At 34.3% G+C, this 24,765-nt stretch overlaps 1 protein-coding gene across 6 annotated transcripts in view; it reads left to right on the top strand.

The window, feature by feature from the left end:
* ELF1 (E74 like ETS transcription factor 1) overlaps window positions 1–24,765 on the top strand; it is a 104,006-nt gene that overhangs the window by 63,502 nt on the left and 15,739 nt on the right. For 5 of the 6 annotated variants that reach the window (XM_079136528.1, XM_079136524.1, XM_079136523.1 and 2 more), the window contains 5 exons: window positions 12,820–13,000; window positions 17,900–18,007; window positions 20,028–20,195; window positions 21,815–21,898; window positions 22,855–23,047. In XM_079136528.1, the coding sequence (XP_078992654.1) occupies window positions 12,925–13,000; window positions 17,900–18,007; window positions 20,028–20,195; window positions 21,815–21,898; window positions 22,855–23,047 (629 nt within the window). In that variant the 5' untranslated portion in view covers window positions 12,820–12,924. The remainder of the gene's footprint in view (window positions 1–12,819; window positions 13,001–17,899; window positions 18,008–20,027; window positions 20,196–21,814; window positions 21,899–22,854; window positions 23,048–24,765) is intronic. The other variant, XM_079136526.1, reaches the window with a different exon arrangement.

Below are 24,765 nucleotides of genomic sequence, written 5' to 3'. Positions count from 1 at the left end.
TGAGGTGTTTATTAAAAAGCAATTGATTAGTTTACACCCAGTCTGTCTAAAAGTGCCATAGTATTGAATGATGAAAATGGATGTTTCTGGTCAGTCAAGAGTCTTATGGGCCTAGGGAGCATGAATTTGGCTAGCTGTGTGCCTTTTAACAATTTATATCTTTCTCCCTTTAATATTAAGGCAGAGTCTTGCTAAATTGCCAAGACTGGCCTCGAACTTGAAATCCTCCTTCTTTAGCCTCCATAGTTGCTAGAATTAGAGGTGTATGCCATTGTGCCTGGCTGCTAAACAAGTTTTTAAGTAAAACTGAATTTTATTTTTCTATCAAAGATTAAAAAAATACCTCCCAGTTTTAGAAGCATTAAATGCTTTTGCAAAGCATTTGCCAGTAACTGGCCAAAGAAGATAGTATATGTGGCAGTTGTTGTTTGTGCTGTAGTCATCATGTTAATGAACTGAACTACAGTAAATTACAAAAAGGCATTGACATTTGTTACCTTGGGCTGTGTACTTTATATTACCCAGTTGTTTGGATAAGTAAGATAATGGTGATTTTTGTGACTTAGATACCAGTAATATAAATTCATTCAGCTTTTTGTTTGACTGTCTTATTTTTCCTTTGTTAATTACAAATGGTGGCTTGATTCTAGAATAAACCAATAAATGTGTCACTTAGAATTTTAAAAATTTGATAGATTTATTCCGTAGGAGAGCACTTTCCTTTAGCATTGTAGCGTTTGGTTTGGTTTGACATGTTTTGACCTGATATTGATTAGTGTTTTTTATCTTTTTTGAGTAACTTGAATTTATGTCATTGCCTGTGATCAGCTAGTGTGACTTCTCATTCTGGGAAAGGCTCTGTTGTAGCTAAACTATCTGTATTCAGGAATATCTTGTCTTATTTCATTTTGTGTTCAGTACATATAAGATTCTTGTCAAAACCTTTTTTTTTTTAAAGCAGAAATTGCCCTATATGATTTTATTTAAATTCTTTCAGTCACATAGATTTCGCATGTTTAAAACAGGTATCATTCTGATAGTGACTACTGTGATATTTCTTATGTACTTAGTTCATAAGTAAATATGTAAATCTGGTTTAAATGTACTATCCCCCCACCTGCTACAAACTACCTGCTACTTTACCTCAAACTGATTCTGTTCACATATAGTCATGCACATGCACAACTCACCAGTATATTTAACTTTTTAAGTTGACACTCCAATAAGAAAACAAATACAATTTTCATTGACTCTTTTTTCTTTTTGGTACTGGGGATTGAACTCGGGCACTTGGACACTGAGCCACATTCCCAGCCCTATTTGTATTTTATTTAGAGACAGGGTCTCTCTGAGTTGTTTACCATCTCACTTTTGCTGAGACTGGATACTCCTGCCTCAGCCTCCCAAGCTGCTGGGACTCTTTACTTTTTGATGCATGGCCAAATTATAATTTATCCTGACTAAACAATGAAAACTCTGGGCAAAGACGGAAGAAGGTCAATTCTCATGAAAGAGAGACACTAGGATTAGACTTTGTGTAAACAATTTCACAGGGATTTACAATGAAATTCCAAATGTTATCTTGGAGCAGTCTGGAAAAAGGACCATTTATTTAGACCTTTAAGCTTTTTGACAGTACTGTGCAAGAGAGAAGCCAGACTTTTTCAGATACTCACTTCGGAGACATCTGAAGAAAAATATAACTTGTTTTAGCTGTGGCTCTGAGTAGTGTTCATGAAAATAACTATCCATATGATTTTTTAAAACTCAAGCTTTAACTGAAATGAAACTTTGATTATGACTAGTTTATTTGTACGATCCAGTACTAGTAGTCTGTGGTAGTTTTTAAACTTACTGCCTTGCGTTAGATGTCCAGGGTTCAGATTTCAGCTCTGTGTCTTCTAGGTTGGTTGACTACAATACAGCATAATGTTGTGGGGATTCAGTGGGATAAGCTGAATGAAGTAACTAACATGATAGCTACTTTGATCATTATGACCACATTTGGAATAACACTTTATTCTAATTCATAGCACTATAGTGAGTTTCTTTTTAATTAGAAGTACTTTACTTATGTAAGTTACCAAAGAGTTGAATCCTTTTCCTTTCATATTAAGCTGCATAACATAATATTCACATACATCATGGTATTTTTAACAGATATGTAATCCACAAGAACTAGACTATTGATGAAAGAAAGCCGTTAGAAATGAGGAGACTCAGAGTCATGTATTTGTATTTTATATCCTTATACTGCTTTGCATGTTAACCTCTGTCAAAAAACATTTCCTGCTTTATTCTTGAGTGCAGTGTAAGGATAACACTGCCTAGCAGTTTGCAGGGTTCTTTGTATTTTGGTCTTCTCTTCGTACGCTTTGAGTCTCACAAATCGCCCTATAATAGAGGTAGCATTGTTTCCCAACCCCCACTCCATCCCCTTTCCTTTTCAGTGCATGGGCCTTGCCATGTTAAGCATGTACTCTACCACGGAGCTATACGCCTAGCCTTTCTTTCCATTTTCTATAGTGTATTACTACCTAGGATCTATTACTGGGAAATGAAAATACCTGTATTAGAATCTTTCATCTCTACTAGATTTACAGGGCAAGGTTAAAAAGCAACACAGAATAATTAGTCTTCAAAGTAACCTGGCTTAAAGTATGTCTGGATTTCAGTTCTGACTTATATTCTTTTGGAGTATCTACTAGTAGATAATTTGTTGTATTAGCTGTTCATTTATTTCCTTAATTCTTTCAGCAATACAGTACTTAATTTGTTTGATTTCCTCCCAGGTGGAATTATAGGCATGGGCCATCACACCTTACAGAATATTTTATTTAAATATAATAATAAGAGGCTAATGTTATCTCTTACCCTTACCTGGTCATATATATGGTATGCATTTTTCTTTTTTGATCTTCACAATGATTCTTGTTAGTATGATAATTTTTGTTGTCCTCATTTTATAAATAAGAAAAGCTTTTCTAAAGAACAATCTCAGAGGTTGAATGAAGAAGTAAATGTCTAGAAACATGTAACTGTAAAGCGACAGCACTTGCACTGAATTTGAATCTCTAACTCTAGAGAGCCCAAATTCTAAACCATTATGCTGGGATATAAGAGATGAAAGGAACCTTAAAGAAAAAAGAGAATTTGGAAGAATATTAAGTAAATTATTTTAAAGTTATTACATTTGGGATAAGTAAGAATTTCATTTCTCCCCGACACATTTATGTATAAAAATCTTAAAACTAAGTTACATATCACGCTTTTTTTCAAAGTTAAGACCATTGTGTTGAATGGTATATTCTATTATATAGAATTTTTAAAAACCTGGTTGCACAGAGTTCCATTTTCTTTTACTCTAAAAGGTAGAAGGAGCCGGGTGTAGTGGTGCATGCCTGTAATCCTAGTGGCTTAGGAGGCTGAGTAAGGAGGATTTCTAGTTCAAAGCCAGCCTCAGCAAATGGGAGGTGCCAAGTAACTCAGAGAGACCCTGTCTCTAAATAAAACACAGAAAAGGGCGGGGGCTGGGGCTCAGTGGTTGAATGCCCGGGAATTCAATCCCTGGTACCCACCCCCCCAAAAAAACTAAAAGGTGGAAGGTATTTATGGAGAGCTTTAGTTATTCAGAAATATTGTCAGTTGTGGGTAATGAAGCTACATATTTTTCAAAATATGCAGAGAATTTGGCTGTGAAGAATTCTTCACAGAAAACTTTGTGCTGGTCCTTAGAAATCCATTGCAGCAATCTAGTTTGTTTATGTAATATATGACTTTTGAAATCCTTTAAAACACACTTTGGAGATAGCTGTTGGGGAGGGGTACTTTATGGGAAAGGAATAATAATGTTTTATTCTCTTGGAATATGAATATATTCATGTATTATTTATTCCCCTAAGTAATTTTTTTAGTGTGCTGTGGAACTTGTTTAAAGAATTTTCATTTTCATTTTGTGCACTAGTCACCCTATTTTTTTATTGTATGTTTCCAATTTGATGTACTATTTCTGGAGATTTCCCTTTATTATGGTTTATATGACGTGATGAAGGAATGCTATCATAGTATTTAATCATTTCCCCTCTCCCCACTGCTTTACTTTCACCTCCGCCCTGGAACAATGTGTAGAAATGAGAGACACTAGAGAAAAGAGAATCGAAGACATTTTAAGTTTCTGTTTCTCCTATCAGATGAATCTGTGCTTTTTGAACAAATAAATATATAATGTGCACAAATTTAAAATGTGCATGATTAAATAAATGTGCACTGGTCCTAAATCTAGAATCTGATACATTTTCACAGCGAGCATATATATGCATCAGCTTTTGTTTTTGTTGATGCTAAATGTTATTGCTAAGTGTAGGTGGTTAAGTTTGTTCATAGATTATTCTTTTTTTGTCATTTTTGTTTTGTTGTACTGGGGATTGAATTCAGGGGTGTTCGACTACTGAACTATGTCCCCAGCCCTTTTTAATTTTTATTTTGAGCTTGCTAGGTTGCTAAGGCTAGCCTCAAACTTGTGATCTCCTACCTTTGCCTCCAGAGTAGCTGGGATAACAGGTGTGACCACCTTTCCTAGCTAAAAAGATTATTCTTATTACAGATAAAAGGACCATGCCAAACAATGTGAGATTATAGTATGCCAGCTTTTAAAGAGTGTTTATTTCTGTCGATGTTAAATATTGAAGGACTTTCATTATCAAAATATGTTCTTGATTACCGTATGCCATAACATAATAGCAAGTGATTTATTTACAAGTTCTTACAATAACTAGAAAATATTGTTATTCTTGTTTTAGATAGATACAAAAACTAGAGATTACCAAGGGCAGTGGAGCACACATAATCTCAGCAATTTGGGAGACTGAGGCCTGAGGATCATGAGTTTGTGACCAACCTTAGGAACTTAGCGAGATCCTAAGCAATTTAGTGAGACCTTGTCTCACAATTGAAAAAAAAAAAAAACGGTGTGTGACTAAGTGGTTAAGTGCCCCTGGGTTCAATCACTGCTTACCAAACAAAACAACAAAACTAAAGCTTAGTGAGGCTGGGTAATTTGCCCGAGTTCAGATCCCAGGATATGGTAGTCTCCTCTTAAGAACTGGAGCTCTTACTTTTTACACTTTGTTTTCACCATGTGTATATGTAGTACATTTGCTACATCATAAATTATTGTCAGATCATGTTATGATAGAGTGAGTTGATTTTGGTTTTATGTTTTGTTTTCAAAGTCAGTGGTGAAGGAAGTTATTCTAAGAATGAATCAGAGGTCCTCAAAGCAGTGTCTTCATAGGATGAGGGTTTGGGGTCTCCGTTTGATCAGAAGGCAGGGTACAGGAATTTGTCTCACAGATGTGTCATCATAGCATGTGCATTATTCACTTTGTTTACTGGATAAAATCTGGAGTCAGGGAACTTTGGAAGATAAGGGAGGAGAAAGGTGCTGGCCCATTCTTTGATTTTTGTCTTGATGCAGAGATATGGTATGAACCATTTGAAAGTGTGTTTATTTTGCACCTGTCTACAGAAGAGTATCTGTAGTGGGGAAACTTTTAAAGACTGTTTTAAACCAGCTTTTTGTTTCAGGAAGATGATATTTATTTCATTTTAATGTATTTCATAGAGGAACTTGGCAGGATGTTTCACAACCACCATGTAACAGATTGAGCTCTGCTGTTAGAGAACCTTGGCAAACAAGTTATGTGAGAGCTCGTGTGCTTTTTTTATATCCAAAAACCTGTTGAACAAACTTATTTACTTAATAGAGTTGGGATAATCTGATTATTAAATTTCCAGTCTAGGGCCTTGGATTGTGCTGTACTGAGGAAACAAGCAAGCTTAATTGGGGGAAGTAATGTACTACTACACTGGTTACATTTTTTTCTCTTCTTGAGCCTTTTTTTTTTTTTTTTTTTTTAATGGAATTGCCACATAAATGATCAACCACAATATATGTATCTAAATTGAGGACATTGTTGAATTTTGGGGAACTTTCCCTCTCTTTTGCTAAAAGATTGGTTTTATTTTTATTATTGCTTCCAAAACATTTGCTAAATTTTTGCTTTCAACATGTCCTAAATTTACTACTTATTAGTAAAAAAGGAAAATAGGGAAATTTATACATGTATTTTTTCTCCTGTAGAATTGTTAAAGCTTTTAATAAAGTTACAAAAGTTTTTAATCACTGTACTTTAATTTGCCCCTAGAAATCGATGCTTTTGAAACTAATTTTTGATGAATTTTAACTCCAGGACATCATCTTTCTCTAGTTCCCATCGTTTGTGATTTATTCTCATTCTTTTCTAAAAACAAAAGTGAAAATAGTCTGCAAGTGCCAAACAGCAAAAGATTTCATATTATCTGTTTGGTAATTACTAGATATTGAAATTATTCAAAAACGGCATGAACAATTAGAGTTGATTCAATTTAGGGAATGTAGTTTTAAATATTTTAATTCTTTAGAGCAGTGGTTCTGAACCCCAGGAGCAAATAGGATTCACTTGGGGAGCCTTAATAATGGGCCTCAATCATAGCACCATGTGATTTGATGTATTTGATCCTTTGCAGGATCATATATTGACATTTTTAAATGTTTGCCAGTGCACAGCCAAGTTAAGTACTAGTAAAATTTAGCAAGGTTCTCTTATTCAAATAAAAGGATTTGAGGAAGGTTCTCAGTGGTAGGGTGCTTGTCTAACATGCCCATGTCTTTGAACTGATCCCCAGCACAGCCAAACACGAAAAAAAAGAAAAAAGAAAAAAGAAAAAAAAAAAAAAAAAAAAAGGGAAAAGATACTATAAGAAGAGCTTTTAGAGATATTTGGAAAGTCATTTTATAAAGAAGTAGCCATATCCAGGTGTGGTGGCACATGCCTGTAATCCCAGTGATTTGGGAGGCTGAAGCAGGAGGATTGTAAGTTTGAGTCTAGCCTCAGCAATGTAGCATGACCCTAAGCAACTTAGACTCTGTCTGAAAATAAAGAGGGCTGGGGATGTGGATCAGTGGTTAAGTGCCCCTGGGTGTGATTCCTGGTACCAAAAAATAAGAATAAATTTTAAAAAATAAAAATTAAAAAATAAGTAGCTAGCCAAGTGAAATATAATATTGTTAGAGCATCATAGAAAACCATGTTGATACCATCATGTCTTAAAAGAAGACAATAGGTCAGATTACTAATTATTTGTAATGTTGCCAATTTATGAATAGTACCAACCTTTAAGAAAAAAGTATTTGAGACAGAGTCTCTACATTACTCAGACTGGCCTTGAATTCCTGGGCTCAGGTGATCCTCTTGCCTCAACTTCCAGGGTAACTGGGATTACAGGCACATGCCATTGTACCCATTGCTTCAACCTTCTAGGAGGTTCCCTTCTAAATAAATCTTGGGAAGAATTCTGATTGAAAAGATGTAGAAGAAGTTGAAGTGAATACGGTTTGATGATGAATCAGCATAGAACCCTGAAGAATAATATCTGCTCTCAATTTAAAAACTTTTCTTATTTTTGTACTGGGCATTGAACCCAGGGGTGCTTAACCACTGATCCATAATGCCTCAGCCTCTGGAGTCACTGGGATTACAACTTGTGTCACTGTGCCCAGCTGCCATAAATTTTAGAAGTCATTTTAGGATATAGAGAACCAATTGTCAAATGATAAGTTAAATTGAGTCCTATTATGGATTGAATTGTGTACATACTCATTCATTCATATAGGGTACCTCAGAATATGACCTTATTGAGAAATAATTATATTGAAGATATAATTAAGATGAGGTTCTAGTAGAATAGGAACAGGGGATACGTTCCTACTCCTACGGTCTATAAGGATACTGCTGTCCTTATAGAAAAGAGGAAGTTTGAACATAGACACATACAGAGAGAACACCAAGGTAAGCACTCTACCAACTGAGCTATCTCCCCAGCCCAAACACATGTGAACATAAAGACAACCATTTATAAGACAGGGAGAGAGGCCTAGAACAGATCTACAAAAGGAAACAACCCTCCAACCCCTTAATTTCATACTTCTAGCTGTCAGAAGTGTAAGACAATACATTTCTATTGTTTACAAGGTAACTAGTTTGTAGTACCCTAGCAAAATAAGATAATAGTTTATTTTCTTAATATTTTATTTATTTTAAAAATCTAAATCTTGGAAAATTCAACATGTGAATTTTTGCCATGTCTTCATTTAAGAGATTGAGAACCAGTTCTCTTTAAGGAATTTTACAATATGTGGTATGAAGGTTTAAGGTTCCTGATGATTCATACTTTAGTCAGTTGCTAGACAATCCAGTTTAAAAGACAGTTTATCCTGAGCCCAGATCAGCAGCTGGGGTTAATGGAGTGTGCATTTTCCTTCCATTTTTGGTAATAGAGGCGGAGAGTCACCCAAAAGGTATTTCGTATGTGTATTTTGTGTATACAGAATCAGGCCCCTTACCTAACTGTTCGTATTTTTTAAAAGATAGAGAGGTGGTCTCTTTTTTTATATGTGGATTAATAGCACTCTGGAGAAATTAAAGGTAAGCAATTTTGAATACATATCCCTGTTTCAGTGCACTGTAAAAATGACCCATGCTTTTAATGAAAAGAGCAAGTACCTCTAAAGGAGAATGTATGACTGAGTGATCCTGAGATGTATCTTGCATACTGAGAGAACTGACTATGTCAGGAAAGGTTATCATAAACTCAGATGGTTCAGGCCCTGGAACGATAATATTAAAGCCATACCTCCATTTCAAACATAGCTCCTTACTTATTCTGTTTGTCTAAGTAGAACAAGAAAAATATGCCAACAGAACAAACTGTACCATATTTAAGGCTGACTATAATACTGTACAGGTAAAGAACATGGATCCTGGAGTGAATTCAAGTTAGTATCCTATCTTTTGCTCGCTATGATTTGTGGTAATTTGCAGTTGTCCCTCAGTATCCAAGGGGAATTGGTTTGGGGACCTCTGTGGATAAAATTTGCAGAGGCTCAAGTACCTTATATAAAATAGTCATAGTGTTTGCATATAACCTAGGCACATCTTCCCTCATACTTTAAATCACCTCTAGATTACTTCTCTTTAATGTAATGTAAATGCTATGTAAGTTTTTATACTTTAGTCTTTAGGGAATAATGACAAAAATGTCTGTACATACTTAGTACTGATGTAATTTTTTAAAATATTTTCATTCTGCATTTTGTTGGATCTGTTGTTGTGGAACCTGAGGATACAGTAGGCCGACTGTATTTCCCTTCCATTTGCTTACACTTTCTTCTGTAACAATAGATAGTCCAGTGTATCTCCTTCATAGAATTTTGTAATGATTAAAGTGTTAATCCATGTAATGAAAATATCCGGTGTCTATTAAGTTATGCTAACTAATTGCAATAGCAAAGGCAGAGCTATGGTCCATTGTACATGCTACTCCCTTTACTACATACTATATAAGAATAAATAATAGCTCCTATTGTTATGTTAAAAGCCTGTATAGTTTGAGTCCATAACTTTAAAATATATCTTAACAAACCAAAATTGGAGTGACCTTCAGATCAACTGGTGCTTAACTTAAAGATAAGAAAAATAAGGTCAGGATATTGACACTGGAAAAGGCCCTAGCTCTCATGATTTCACTTTTTTTGTTTTATTTTGATTTTTTTGGTTTTGTTTTTTATAGTACGTTACTGCCTTTAAATCAATCATGTTCTTTTCAGATATTCTACAAATATTTCACTGAAATGACACAGGTTCATTAAAAATATATTTGAGGTTTCTAGAGCTTATATAAAGTATTGATACTATATAGTGTATATTATATAATCATATGTACTATATTCAAGTTTTTATAGGTGTTCTACATCTGGGGTGATGGGACAAAGTGCATTAAGCTTTTGCTTCAAAGGAAGCATTTTTCTCTCTACTTCAGTGCTTGCGTTTTTTCTTTTCCTCCCCCCCCCCCTTTTTTCCATTGTTGGGGAGTAACACAGGGTCTCATGCATGCAAAGCAAATATTCTCCTACTGAATTATACCCCTACACTGAAATTTTTCTTAATAGTTTTTAAACTATTATTTGAACTGAAATTAAAATTATTTTTTAAAAGCAAACTAGATTATGCTTGACTATGTATAGACTATCTGCTAGGGAACAAAGAAACTGATAACAGTATTTATCTCTGGGAAGGGCACTGGAGTGGAAACGGCATTATAGTGATATTTGATAACATATTCTTGAGACCTGTAAATTCTGGGGAAAGAGTAATTCACTTCTCCAGTCTTCTTATAGTTTAGTAAAATGAGACAAGAAGATAGTAACAAATTATCTGTAGTTACTTAAAACTTGGGAACTATATGGATTCAGGTAAAATTGTGGAGAAATATTATTTATAATATTCTTGTAATATTAATGCTCTAATCAATCTCTGTCCAAATTGCAAGAGAAATACTTTAGGGATAAATACTTTAACTAGATTCCTTATCTGTCAATGTGTGGGGTAATGAACGCTGTTCTAACCTTATACATAGGCTATAGCAGCATAAAATGAAGTCAAATAGAAATTTATTGAACTCTGGACTATTTTGTTAGAGGAAGAATAGGAGCTTAATTTAAACTTTTAGAAGAGTAGCCAAAGTGCTTTAACAAACAAATATTCATACTAGTTTGGATTATGTGAGTATTGGTTATCTCTCAAGAAAGGGAAATTAAATACCAAATGCCTACATTTTTGAAGGCAAGGAAACTGGTAACTTTGATTATATATTAAATTTAGGTAGTTAACTTCTTATGACAAAAGTAATATCAAACCTTAGTGTACAGTTCTGTAAACTTATTTTTAATATTGAGGATGCTTAATTATAATGAAATCATAATATTTTCAATATAGCAGAGTTGAGGAAAATAGAAAAGTATTTGATATTATCTAAGAGTAGGAACTTTTACTCACATTTAAGATTATACTATAATCTTGTGAGCTGTGGCTTGTGGTAATTTAGTTGTCCCTCAGTATCCAAGGGGGATTGGTTTGGGAACTGAGGTATCTTTCCAGAAGAAATTACTAACAATAGAAGGAAAAATAGTAACTTTATAGTGGAGAAACCTTAAGTAATCAAAGTTAAAGTTCCCAGTAATAGGACAAGTAAGTATTATGAGCCCTCTGACATGACAAATTTTAAAGGACATTCTGTTACTTCTTTAACCCTAACAATCTCATCATGAGAAATTATCCAGTGTCCCAAATTGGGGGACATTCTACAAAACAAGTGCCCTGTACTGTTCAGATTCGTAAAGATTGTGAAAGAGAAAGACTGAAGAATTGCTCCAAATTGAAAGAGAAGAAACTGTTATAGATTAAAGTAATTTTCCTTAAGAAACAGAATATTTACTGAAAGAAACCTGTGATCCTTCAAACAGTGTCAGTGTTACTTTCCTGGTTTGGTAACTGTGCCACCCTTAATAGAAAATAATTTTTGATGATGCACACCTGTAATCCCAGTGAGAGCATAGGCTGAGGCAGGAGGATTGCAAGTTCAAGACCAGCTCAGCAACTTATGGAGGAAACTGTCTCCAAAAAAAAAAAAAAAAAAAAAAAAAAGAACTGGGGATGTTGCTCAGTGGTTAAGCACTCCTGGATTCAATCCCCAGTATCAATCATAATAATATTTGATTATTTAGAAAATAAACACTATAGTATTTTGTCTGGCATATGTCTACCACTTTCAAATAAATCAAAAATATTGGAAGAAAGATGTGCTTAAATGTTACAATTGGGGTCGTGTGAGTTAAGTTTGTATGAGCATTTTTTGTGCTATTCTTGCAGTTTTTTTTTTCTTCTTGAGACAAGGTCTTGCAGCTAAGGCTGGCTTTGAACTTAGATCCTCCTGCTTCAGCCTTCCAAGTTGCAGGGATTATAGCATGCACCACCATGTCTGGCTATTTTTGCAATTTTTCTAAGTTGGAAATCTTTTCAAAATAAAAAGCTAAAGCCAGGTGCGTGGCACATGCTTGTAATCCCAGCAGAATGGGAGACCGAGGCAGGAGTATCAAAACCAGCCTTAGCAAAAGTGAGGTGCTAAGCAACTCAGTGAGATCCTGTCTCTAAATAAAATACAAAATAGGGTTGGCAATGTGACTTAGTGGTCAAGTGCCCCTGAGTTCAATCCCTGGTACCAAAGTAATAATAATAACAACAACAACAACAATAACCAAAGTAATAGTTTAATGAGATTTGTTACTTTTTTTTTTTTTAAAGTAGGTTGTTAAAAACCCCTCTGTGGGTCAGTTATCTATAAAATGAGGTGGTTGGACTAAGTTAAATTTTTAGGGTCCATAAAGTTCTAAAATTCCATGATTTTATAACTGGACATTAGTAGTAATAATTTATACCATTAATATATTTATACTTAAAAGGAACAGTAATAGAAAATGAAAGCTAATGTTTTTCATGGGAGTCAAAAAATGTTAAAATGAGACTTGTGTGCCAAGTGACAGTGTAATATTTATTCAACTCAGATTGTTTTTTTCTTCCAGAGAAACTTTGAGATTTTATTTGTGTATTTGTATGCTGCTTCTTGGTTCATGCTTTTGAAGTTTTTATTTAATGTCATTTAAAAACCTACTTTTATAGCATATTCAATGAAACTTGGTTATTCAGGCCCAAGATTATAAAAGTTTGTGTTATAGTTCCCTGCAGCCTAGAAGGATTGTCAAGATGCAAGTAGCTGATGATGTAGAAACTAAGTTGATATAATAATGTGTAAAATATTTTTGGGTTGTATCTAATAAAAGTAAAACTTTGTTAATCTTTTGTTTTCCTTTACCTCTGCTCCCAGCTTGGTGATCCAGCTATTTTTCCTGCCGTAATTGTGGAACATGTTCCTGGTGCTGATATTCTTAATAGTTATGCTGGTCTAGCCTGTGTGGAAGAACCCAATGATATGATTACTGAGAGCTCACTGGATGTTGCTGAAGAAGAAATTATAGATGACGATGATGATGACATCACCCTTACAGGTGAGTTTGTCTCCAGCTGGACCTTGCTACAGTATAGTTTTAGACACTGTTGTTAGACCAGACTTTTTTTTGGAGATAAAAAGTTTCTAACTTGATTTTGGGTAACTTCATTACCTGCAAAAGCTTGAGCCCTGTAGAAAGTGGAAAGCTACATTTTCTGTCATCTGCCCTGTTTCATATTGCTTTCTCACCTGTTTTCTTAAATATATTGAAATGAATATGACAAAATTACAGGCATGTGAGAAATCAAATCACTCAGTTCATCAACTCTTCACTGAGTGCTTTTTGTTTTTAATATCCTTCACACTATTTTACAAAAAATGAAATAAGTTTTTTGTAGGGAAAGAAAAAGGAATATTGTTTTCTTACTACTTAAACATGAAGCAAATTAGTAGGCCATGACCAGATTGTAGGATAAGGTCCTGTGATTTATAGGATATTTCTCTTCAGGTTCAGTCACAACTAGTAAGATATTTCAAACTTGAAGAGTAGTAGACTATATAAATGTAATGTAGTGATGATACTATTTCTATCAATTTTGAAAGGTTGTAAATGCTTTGTAGATTTGTATGTTGGCATTCATACAAATCTTGGCCAGAGATGTTAGAAATTTGAGAAAATTATTTAGGAGCAAATATTTACATTTTTATTTTTAAAAGATAGTTAACAGAAGTAAGCATAATGTAGTATATCTGTAGTTTTCTTGGTGACAAGTGTTGTGGTTGCCTTGTTTTCTTAACTAATTGAACACCTAGCACAGTGCCTGGTACATGATATATTCAGTAAAAATGTCTTGCACCAGTAAGTATGCTACCAAATACTAAAACTTTTTCCCCCCCCTATACTGGGGATTAAACCCAGGGGAGCTATATCTACAGTCCTTTTTATTTTTCATTTTGAGACAGGATCTCACCAAGTTGCCTAGACTGGCCTTGTACTAGTGATTCTTCTGCCTTCTGGGTTTCTGAGATTATAGGTATAATCTCAGAATATAGGTGTAAAAGGCAATTGACAGATGGATAAAATTAAATACAATTTACATGGTAGATAAAGGATTAATATCATTAATATATAGAGAGCTTTTAAAAGTCAGCAGCAACTTTAAATGGACATAGAACTGGAACAACAGATGTAAATATATATATATATATATATATATATATATATCTGACTCATATGACAAAGAGATTTTATTTAGTAAACAAATGCAGTGTAAAATAAGTAGAATAAGATCTTTTTTACCCAGCATATTGAAAAGATGATGAAAGATGAAATAGAAGATGACAACTTTGTGGCACAGACTTGGGGCCAAAGCATTGAAAATTGGGTTGACATTTTTGTCATAATACCCAGAAAAGCTCTGGAGTAGTGATGTTTGTGGCTGGTATATAAAATCTTATATGGCCAGGGGCTGGGATTGTGACTCAGTGGTAGAGTGCTTGTCTACTGTGTGTGAGGCACTGGGTTCAATTCTCAGCACCACATATAAATAAATGAATAAAATGAAGGTCCATCAATATCTGAAAAAAAAAATCTTATATGACCAAAGAGACAACAATAAAGACTGGAAAGGGGATGGACTGTAAGTTTGTATTCTGCATATTTGGAAAAACTAGACCAGGAATAGTGATTTTGAAATTCCTCAGAGAGGCTAGCTATAGCTGGGGGAAAGGAATAGAAGATTGTTTTGGGACTGAATAAAATTGAGGTTACCTGTAGTAATAAATGTAATAGTGATAATCAAAATAATAGTTGTCAGTTACTGTTTACTGTATACAAACATTGTGATCGTTTCCTGAAAACTTTTCATTCTAAATTGTTTTTAGACTTACAGGAAAAGTTACAAAAGTAGTACAAAAAGTTTCCTGATCTTCCTGCCTCCCTCCTCTGTAATATCTTATATAACCATTGTACATTTATTAAGAATAGGAAATGAACATTGGTCACAATATTTTTAACCCTAAATCTTATTTATAGTTTACCATTTTATTACTAATTATTTTTCCTTTATTCAGTTGTAGGATACTAAAATCATGTTTCATTTTGTTATCACTTCTCCTTGATCTCTTCCAGTTTGTTACTGTTTTAGATTTCCTTGTTTCTCATAATCTTGACAGTTTTGAAGAGTACTGGTTACATATTTTGTAGTATGTGCCTCAGTTTTAGTTGTGTGATGTTTCTTCCTGAGTCCCAGGGTTGAGGTAACACGTTTTTGGTAAGAATGCTACAGAAAATGGCATCGTCTCCTCAATGTATCATATTAGTGTAATAAGTTTTTTAAAAAATGTACATTTTCTTATTTAATTCTCACAATAGAAAAGAAAAACTGAAGTTAGGTTAAATTATGTATCAAGTGGCAGAAGCTCCACTGATAACACTGGTTGACAACACCTACTTTTTGCAGTGCTTTCCAATTTTTTTTTTTTTTTCCAAAGCATTGTCTCATAATTTACTTTGTTGTGGGGTGGGCAGTGCTGAGGGTTGAACCCAGGGCCTCAAGCATGCTAGATAAGCACTCTTACCACTAAGCAACATCCCCCAGGTTCTATAGTCATATATTTTTTTTTTATTCAGAGAAAACCAAAGTTTTTAGTGAATCTAGGTGAGTTTCTCTTATCAATAAAAGAATTGGATTAGTCAAAATTTTCTTTGCATTGCTGAGTGTGTTTGTGTAATGACCACCACTACCAAGTATCTGTTGTGTAGCTAGCATGATTTTTTTTCAATGTATTCTGATGCAACTTGTTCAGTTCATTCATCTTGTCTGAGCAATGCCTTGAGAAAGATGATCCTTATTCTAGAGTTGGGAAGGGAGTATTGTGCTTTTGAGAAGTTCTAGGGGAAGAAAGAACAGTTTTGTTCATAAGGGCAGTAGATGGTACTTCAGATAATGTATTTGTTTGCTAGTTCTGCCATTACAAAGTATCACCAATTGGGTTGCTCAAACAACACCTTTTCTCACTGTTCTAGAAACTGAAAGTCTGAGGTCAAGGTATTGGCAGGTTTGATTTCTTCCGGGGCTTATTTTTGGGCTTATAAGGATGACTGTCTTTTTCCTGCATCTTTATATATAGCCTTCCCTTTCTACCGTTTATGTCCAGATTTCTTCTTAGAGGGACAGTCATTTTGGATTAGAGTCTATCCTACTGACCTCATTTAAATTTATTTCATTAAAGACAGTCACATTCTGAGGTACTGAAATTTAGAACTTTAACATATGAATTTTTAGGGGTCACAGTTCAACCCATAACAGATATTAGGAATTATTAATAATTAATATTTCTAAAATGCGGTAATATCATTGTGTTGGACTCCTTGTCTTTTAGATAACACATGCTAAAATATTTGGAGATAAATATGTTGTCTTGAATTCCTCAAAATAATTTATGTAGAGGGTGAGAACTTGGGGCCAGAGAGTTGGGCTTGGATAAAAAAAAAAGACTGACCATTTGTTGGTAATATTTGAAGCTGGAAATGAATATGTGGGATTTCACTATACTATGTTCCATGATTTTGATTTTGTTTGAAATTTCCAATATAAAAATATTTAGCTACTTTATGGAATTTGAAATTTTAGATTGTTGCTGTTATCTATAACCCCTGATTTCAGATTTTCATATTCTTCAAAATACCTTCATTTTTATTTACTTTTTACCTTCATTCTTTTTTAAAACAACATCAAATTGTCTATTTTTATGTGGTGCTGAGGGTTGAACCCAGTGTCTCACATGTGCTAGGCAAGCACTCTGCCAACTGAGCCACAACCCCAGCCCTTTTTCATTCTTATTCATTGATTTACTTCCTATCAAGTTTACTACAAATTTGAACCTGTAAAATGTATAATGAAAAAATACCACTTTTATCTTTGTTGAAGATCCACGTAAGTTTTCATTTGGGAAAAAACTTTCCAATAAAACTTTTGAAAACCTATAATCCTGACTCTTACCTGTGTGGAGATTCTTCTTTGATGATAAATGTTATATTTACTTTTTAAGCCTGTGTAAAATTTAAAGACTTATAGTTAACATGCTGTCAATCCAACCGTGAATCTGAGAGTTACGATTTTATGCATGTATTCAAACTTTTAAAAATAACATATATTATATATGTACCTTGGCATTAAGCAAAGTCCCTGGTAGAGTAATTAATATTATACAAAACATGCCCAAGAATGGTACCAGAGTACTGTAATTACCAAAGGATGCAATGTGACTGTGCCTAAAAGTTGTTGAAAATATGATAACTCACTTATTAGAGGAGAAAGAAAGAAAATTCAGAGGTAAATGGAGACCACATTCCCATTAGTGAATTAAGACTATTATCATTTATTTTAGAGCTGAAAAGTACTTAAGAATATCAAGCAGTCATTTTATAGCATGTAGTCTAGAAAAACAAAATGACTTGCCCAGTGACATACTGATTTGGTGACATAGTTAGGATTCTGTCATTCCAGGACTCTTTCTACTCCAGTTCAATGCCTGTTCTTACAGTTATTTTGGAAAATGTAAAAATTATCACAGAAAATGATTAGTGGTTTTGCTCCAGAGCAAGAGCTCTATTTTGCTTACCTTTTTATCTCTAGCATCTTACAAAGTTTTTTTTACTTAAAAAGGTAATTACTTAATAGATTCAGTATTATTTTATGTATTGAGATGATTTATATACTGATAGTAAGTCACTGAGCAAATCATTTTTTTTCCTCTAGACCACATACTATGAAATGACTGGGTGATATTTTTAAGTACTTTTCAGCTCTACACTAAATGCTCCTACTCTTAATTCAGTGATGGGTGGGAATATTAAGTGATGCTTCCTGGTTCAGGAGATTAGCAGTATATGAATTTAAAGAGCAACAGATATTTTGTAGCTAATTCTGTTTTTTCTTTTAATGTATTGTAGTTGAAGCTTCCTGTCATAATGGGGATGAAACAATTGAAACTATTGAGGCTGCTGAGGCACTCCTCAATATGGATTCCCCTGGCCCTATACTGGACGAAAAACGAATAAGTGAGTGATTGATCATGCTTATGTACTTTGTAAGGTTATTCTTTCCACTTCTCTCTCTAGTAGATGGTAAATATCAAGAGATCAGAGACCATGTTTTACATTTTGGGGTACTAAACATTTTAAGCTACAGTATTAATTGGGGCACCTTTGCTAGAGTATTCAGTTAAAGACAACTTTTTAATTTGGGAACCAAAAGTAATTTGCTAATTATCAAACAGTGCATTATGCACAATTTCTTCTCTTAACCTCATTGGTGAAAATATTAGGGTATTTGAACCCAGACTATTATAATTGAGTGATCACTATAGATAATCATCATTGAGTAGGCAAAGTCATTGAAATTTTTACTATTCTTTTTTTTTTTTTTTAATATTTTTTCAGTTGTCAATGGACCTTTGTTTTCTTTATTTATATGCGGTGCTGAGAATCAAACCCAGTGCCTCACACATGCTAGGCAAGCACTCTGTGGGCTGAGCCACAACCCCAGCCCAATTTTTACTATATCTTTATGGCATAATTTATTGCCACATCATCCAGGTCCTTACTCCCCATCCCAGTGCTGGGAATTGAACCCACACAATTGAACTCACACATGCTAGGTAAGTGCTTTACCATTGAATTACACCCCTAGTCTCCACATTATCCATTTTTAAATCCATGGTTTTTGGGGGGCATTTTGTGACATGGAAACAATCAAATCATGAAATTAATTGTTATTAAACCAACTCAAGGTATTTATTGAATAGTTGCTATATGTGTAATAGCAGTGCATTAGGCATTAGCACAAAAAGATGTTCATTCTTTCCCAGATCTTGGAATTCAATTTTGAAGTTACTTATAAAATAGGCTGGGTGCATTGGTACATGCCTGTAATCCCAGTGGCTCAGGCAGGAGGATCTCCAGTTCAAAACCAGCCTCAGCAAGAGTGAGTCACTAAGCAATTCAGTGAAACCCTCTCTCCACATAAAGTTACAAAAAAATGGGCCGGGGCTTTTTTCTCTCTCGAAATAAAGTACAAAAAAGGGGTGATGTAGCTTAGTGACCAAGTGTTCCTGAGTTCAATCACCAGTGACCCCCACCCACAAAAAATTGTACTATATTTCATGGCATAATCATTGCCACCATATACATTCACAAGGAATCTATGCATCCTAATCTTACACCAAAGACTAATAAATGATTTTTAAGTAATACACAATTCAAAATAATCTTCACATAACAATTGTACCCCACACTTTTACAAAGAAAAAATGTAGCATAAAGTCTGTGATGATTATGGAGGGAATTATGGTAAAAGTAAAAAATAAAGGCCAGAAGCATTCAGGAAACAGTGAGTAAAGCTAGCTGCTCTAGGAGTACTCTGTCTTTCACACCAGAGACAGGCTTTATTGAGAAAGTGTTTTAACTTGGGCTGTAAATGATAAATAAGCTTTTAATAAAGGAGACAGGAAAGGGGATTCAAGCCAGAGGTAATGAATTGAGCTCCAGACACAGACCTGTAAAAATAAATAAATAAGTAAATAAATTAAAATTTGAGGTAAATGTTGTGGTACGGATAAACTGTAAACTTCATGGTGGGTGGGAGATGTGATTGGAAAGTTTGGTTTGGTTTAGATTGTGGAAGCTTTGAATGGCATGCCATGGAGTTTGGGTTCATTTTATCTTTTTTCCTTGCAAATTATGGGAATATATTTTTCATATAATTTTCCTTCTAATTTTTAGGGTATAAAACTTCTGTATAGAGGAATAATGTGGTGAGAGGAATAATGTGATGATATCAGATTTAGATTTCAGGAAGTAACTCCAGCCTGGAGGAAAGAGACAAGATAAGAGTTATAGTTAGTCAAATAAGAAAGACATTGAAATAAACCAGTCAAGTTTCAACTGATTTAGGGTACTTGATTTAAGGTAGAGAATATATTTTAAGATTTTATTTCTGCTTGAATATTCTTAGAAATGTGAAATTATTTTGGTTTATAATACACAGCAGATTATAATTAGTTGATTTTATTTCCATTAGATAATAATATATTTAGTTCTTCTGAAGATGACATTGTTGTTGCCCCAATTACCCATGTATCAGTCACATTAGATGGGATTCCTGAAGTTATGGAAACTCAGCAGGTGCAAGAGACATATGCAGACTCACCAGAAGCCTCCTCACCAGAACAGCCTAAAAGAAAGAAAGGTAGGTGGTTAATTTTGTGGGGGGGGGGGGGGGGGTGCTGGGGATTGAACCCAGGGCCTTGTACTTACAAGGCAAGCACTCCACTGACTGAGCTATCTCCCCAACCCCGGTGGTTAATTTCTTTGGGGAAACAATCAAGTCTTGATGTGGAATCTATGTATAGTTTTATTTAAGGGTATTTCTTTCTTTCTTTTTTGCACTGGGGATTGAACCTAGTGGGTGTTTTACCACTGACCTACATCCCCAGATCTTTTGATTTTTTTTATTTGATAGTGTCTTAAGTTGTTTCGGGCCTCACTAAGTTTCTGAAGCTGGTTCCAATCTTGCCATCCTCCTGTCATAACCTCTGGAGTTACTGGGATTATAGGCATGTGCCATTGTTCGTGGCTCAAGTACATTTCTATGCCAATTAACACATTGAGGGCAAAAAACCAAACTGAGGTATTTCTTAATATTAGAGTCATTTTAAATGACGCTAATAGAATATTTTATGCATTTAAAATTTTTGGTCTGTCTCACAGAAAAAAAGATTTTCCAACTTTTCTAAAGCCTGAGATTTTTAATCTAAACCTATTAATTCAAACTCACAAAGAGCTTGGGGATAAAGGCAGATTATCTTCCTCCCAAAGGTCATTATTTGAAAACCACTAGTCTACACTTGTGATCCATCCAACATAAGATTCCAATTGGAAATCAGCTAAGGAACTGAAAAGGAAAATGTTAAGGAGAGTTTTGAACTTTTCACAAATTGGCACCACACTTGCCTTCTAAAGTCTTTTACTCTTTCCATTTCATTGTCTTTTGTTTATGTTCCTGCTTTGTTAATATTTTGAGTTTAATATCTGGATTAATGGCCTCACCAAGCACCAATAACTTGAACTCATGTGAAAGTAAGGGAAATTCCAAGATAAAAATGAAAAGGAAAGTAAAAATGTATAAACTGACATTGTAGCAGCTCTCAAGGGCTGAAAAACCTATGTCAAGGGACTTGTTTTTATTGCTTATGTAGAGGCAGCAACCTAGGTCATAGGCCTATGCAAGATTGAGACCTGAACATATAATTGGAACCCTAAAATAACTACAAACTTGGGGAAAAATCCACTCATTGACAAATACAAGGAAACTTGTACAAGTTTCTTATACAAGTGTCTGCCAGGACTCAGTGGAGAAATTCTTCCTTAAGAGTTTATGATCTTTGTGTCCCTTAATCAGCTCATTGGTAGACCCTTTGCCTAGCACATCTGAGGCCCAGAATCCACTGTCCCCAACACATATAAAAATCCCAAGAAAAAAATTTAGTGGATCACCAACATTTTATCTCACATATTTTCTGCACTTATAGAATATGGAAAAGTTTTTGACATTTGAAAATTAACTGTATACAATTTATTTTTATGTGGTGCTGAGGATCGAACCCAGTGCCTTATACATACTAGGCAAGTGCTCTACCACTGAGCTACAACCCTGGCCCTAGTAAAAGTACTTTAAGAGACAAGTTTATTATCCTATGTATAAACATTTTGGCCCTTGAAATTTATGATAAATGAAAAAATAGCGAAGTTGTCCATTCTTCTTCACTTTTGAGGACAGATATTTACACAGGGTTTCTCTGATTTCAGGGAGGAAAACTAAACCACCACGACCAGATTCCCCAGCTTCTACACCAAATATATCTGTGAAGAAGAAAAACAAAGATGGGAAAGGTAAGCACTGCTATAATTTCCCAATCATACTTCCAGGCCAAGAAACATTGGAATTATTTTATAATGTCTTCAGATTGTAAGTAGAAACCTCCAGTTTTCTTCATGAATTGAAATGGAACTTACTACTACCAGTGTTTATAAGATAGTTGCCAATTTCTGTAAAGAGACTGGTAATAAGATAGCTCTAGAAATCCTTTTATTTTCACTTCTACGTCAAAATAATCCATTCATTCATTTGATAATGAAGCTCTTGCAAGAGTTCAGCCCAGTTAGATTTTCAGTTCATATGCATTATTAGGTTGTCTTGAAATTCTGGTGTTTTCATAACTATTGCCCAAATTTGGAAAAAAAGCTGTTATGGTGGATCTACTTTTCTAATATAAAGACAACTATGGAAAGGTTTCATATCATTCTTTCATGCTTCTTCTATGTAATGGTTCTTTTTTTGTTGTGGGGTGGATATTGGGGATTGAACTTGGGGTCACTTGACCACTGAGCCACATCCCCAGCTGTATTTTGTATTTTGATATAAAGACAGGGTCTCACTGAGTTGCTTAGCACCTCACTTTTGCTGAGGCTGGCTTTGAACTCATGATCCTCCTGCCTCTGCCTCCCAGATGCTGGAATTATAGGCATGCACCACTGCAGGTGACAATGTAATGGTTCTTAAAGAAATAGAAAAAAATTATATTGAGGTGCTTTCTCCCTAAGTCATTTCAAATCTAATGGATAAGATACTGCCTCTTTTCAGACATCTTATGTGGAACTAATACAGTTATTAGACCCTAAAAATTATGACCATCAAATGACCAATTCTAACTGAATTATATCAGCAATACTAACTGAATTATGTAATAATTTTGTGTTAATATAGAGTTTGCAAGACTTTCATTTGTTTTATTGTGCTCTTTTAAATGAAATTTTGTTCATTTACAAATAAGTTGTTTTTGTTTTAGGAAATACAATTTATCTTTGGGAATTTTTACTGGCCCTACTCCAGGACAAAGCTACTTGTCCTAAATACATCAAATGGACTCAGCGAGAAAAAGGCATTTTTAAACTGGTAGATTCTAAAGCAGTATCCAGGTTGTGGGGAAAACACAAAAACAAACCTGATATGAATTATGAGACCATGGGAAGAGCACTCAGGTATGTGAAGTTTTTCTTTGGCTGAGAATATCACTTCCAGGGTTGGGGTTGTAGATCAGTGGTGGAGCACTTGCCTAGCATGTTTTAAGGCACTGGGTTCGATCCTCACCGTCACATAAAAATAAATAAAAGTAAAGGCATTGGGTCCTTATACAACTAAAAAAAGTTTAAAAACAAAATATCATTTCCTAGGTATTGAAAAATAGGTACCTTTTAAAAACTGGGATTAAAGAAGTAGTAAATTTTATTGAAGTTTCAAAACCACAATTCTTCAGAAGTTCAGTGGAGTAGACAAAGGTGAATGGAGGGAACTGGGGGGCAAAGAAAAAGGAAAGATAGTGGAATGACTATGACATAACTTTCCTGTGTACATATATGAATATACCACAATGAATCTCAGTATTGTATACATCCATAAGAAATTAATTTTAAAAATAACTATAAGTGGCAGAAAGATTAGGAGAGGGAATGAAGCCAGGGAATTGGGAGAAAGAAGGGGAAGGAGAGGTACTGGGGTCTGAATTAGAACAAAATATAGTCCATGCTTGTATAATTATGTCAAAATGGATTCTCCTGTCATGTATAAAAATAATTTTTTAAAAGCCACAATTCTTATAGAAGTTAATAACCTTCAAACTAAAATCTTATTCTAACCAGGGAAGATGTTTTTCTTCTTAAAAAAAAAATCTTCATGCAAACAATAGATACAGGTTGAACTAAACAAATTCTGAAATCCAAACTGCTCCAAATCTGAAACTTGTTGCGCACCAATATGATGCTTAAATGTTTTGGATTTTGAGAGGTTGGGGAAAATAGCTTAGTGGTAGAGTGCCTATCATGTGCAAAGACCTGGGTTCACTCTCCAGCACTGCAAAAAGACAAATTTTGGATTTTGGAGCATTTCCAAATTTGAGTATTTTGGATTAGGGATGTGCAACCAGTAGTCTATATGCAGATGTTAAAAAACTAAAAAAAAAAAAAAAAAAAAAAATCGAAATATGTTTTGGTTCCAAGTATTTTAGATAGGGCACACTAAACCTGTTTTTAATAAGAAAATCTCTGTCATTAGGAATTATATATGAATGGTAGGGTTCATATTTTGAGCTATTATATTTAAATTTACCCTAACATACCAATAGTGGTTGTCCAAGTACTAAATAAGAAGGTTCATTTTTAAACATGAATCTCAGGTATGATATTTATTATAGTGGAATAAATTAATGCTTCAGTATTAATATTAGAAAATTTTGAATGAGGTACCATTTTATTCTTTTTCCCTTTTATTTTAATTATTTTGATTCATTATAAACAAATGGGGTACAACTTGTTTCTCTGGTTGTACATGAAGTAGAGTCATACCATTTGCGTAATCATACATGTACATAGGGTAATGATGTGTGTCTCATTCTGTTATTTTTCCTCCCCCCCATCCCTCCCACTCTTCTTTTTCCTCTATACATTCCATCCTTCCTCCATTCTTGCCTCCCTCCCATTATGTATCATCCACTTATCAGAGAGATCATTTGTCCTTTGGTTTTTTGGGATTGGTTTATCTCACTTGGCATGATATTCTCCAACTTCATCCATTTGCCTGAAAATACCATAATTTTTTTCTTCTTTATGGCTGAGTAATATTCCATTGTGTATGTATACCACAATTTCTTTATCCATTCATCAATTGAAGAGCATCTATGTTGGTTCCACAATCTAGCTATTGT

This window comes from Sciurus vulgaris (assembly GCF_902686455.1).
Source record: "Sciurus vulgaris genome assembly, chromosome: 4".
NCBI lineage: Eukaryota > Metazoa > Chordata > Mammalia > Rodentia > Sciuridae > Sciurus > Sciurus vulgaris.
This window is presented reverse-complemented; position numbering and strand designations above follow the sequence as displayed.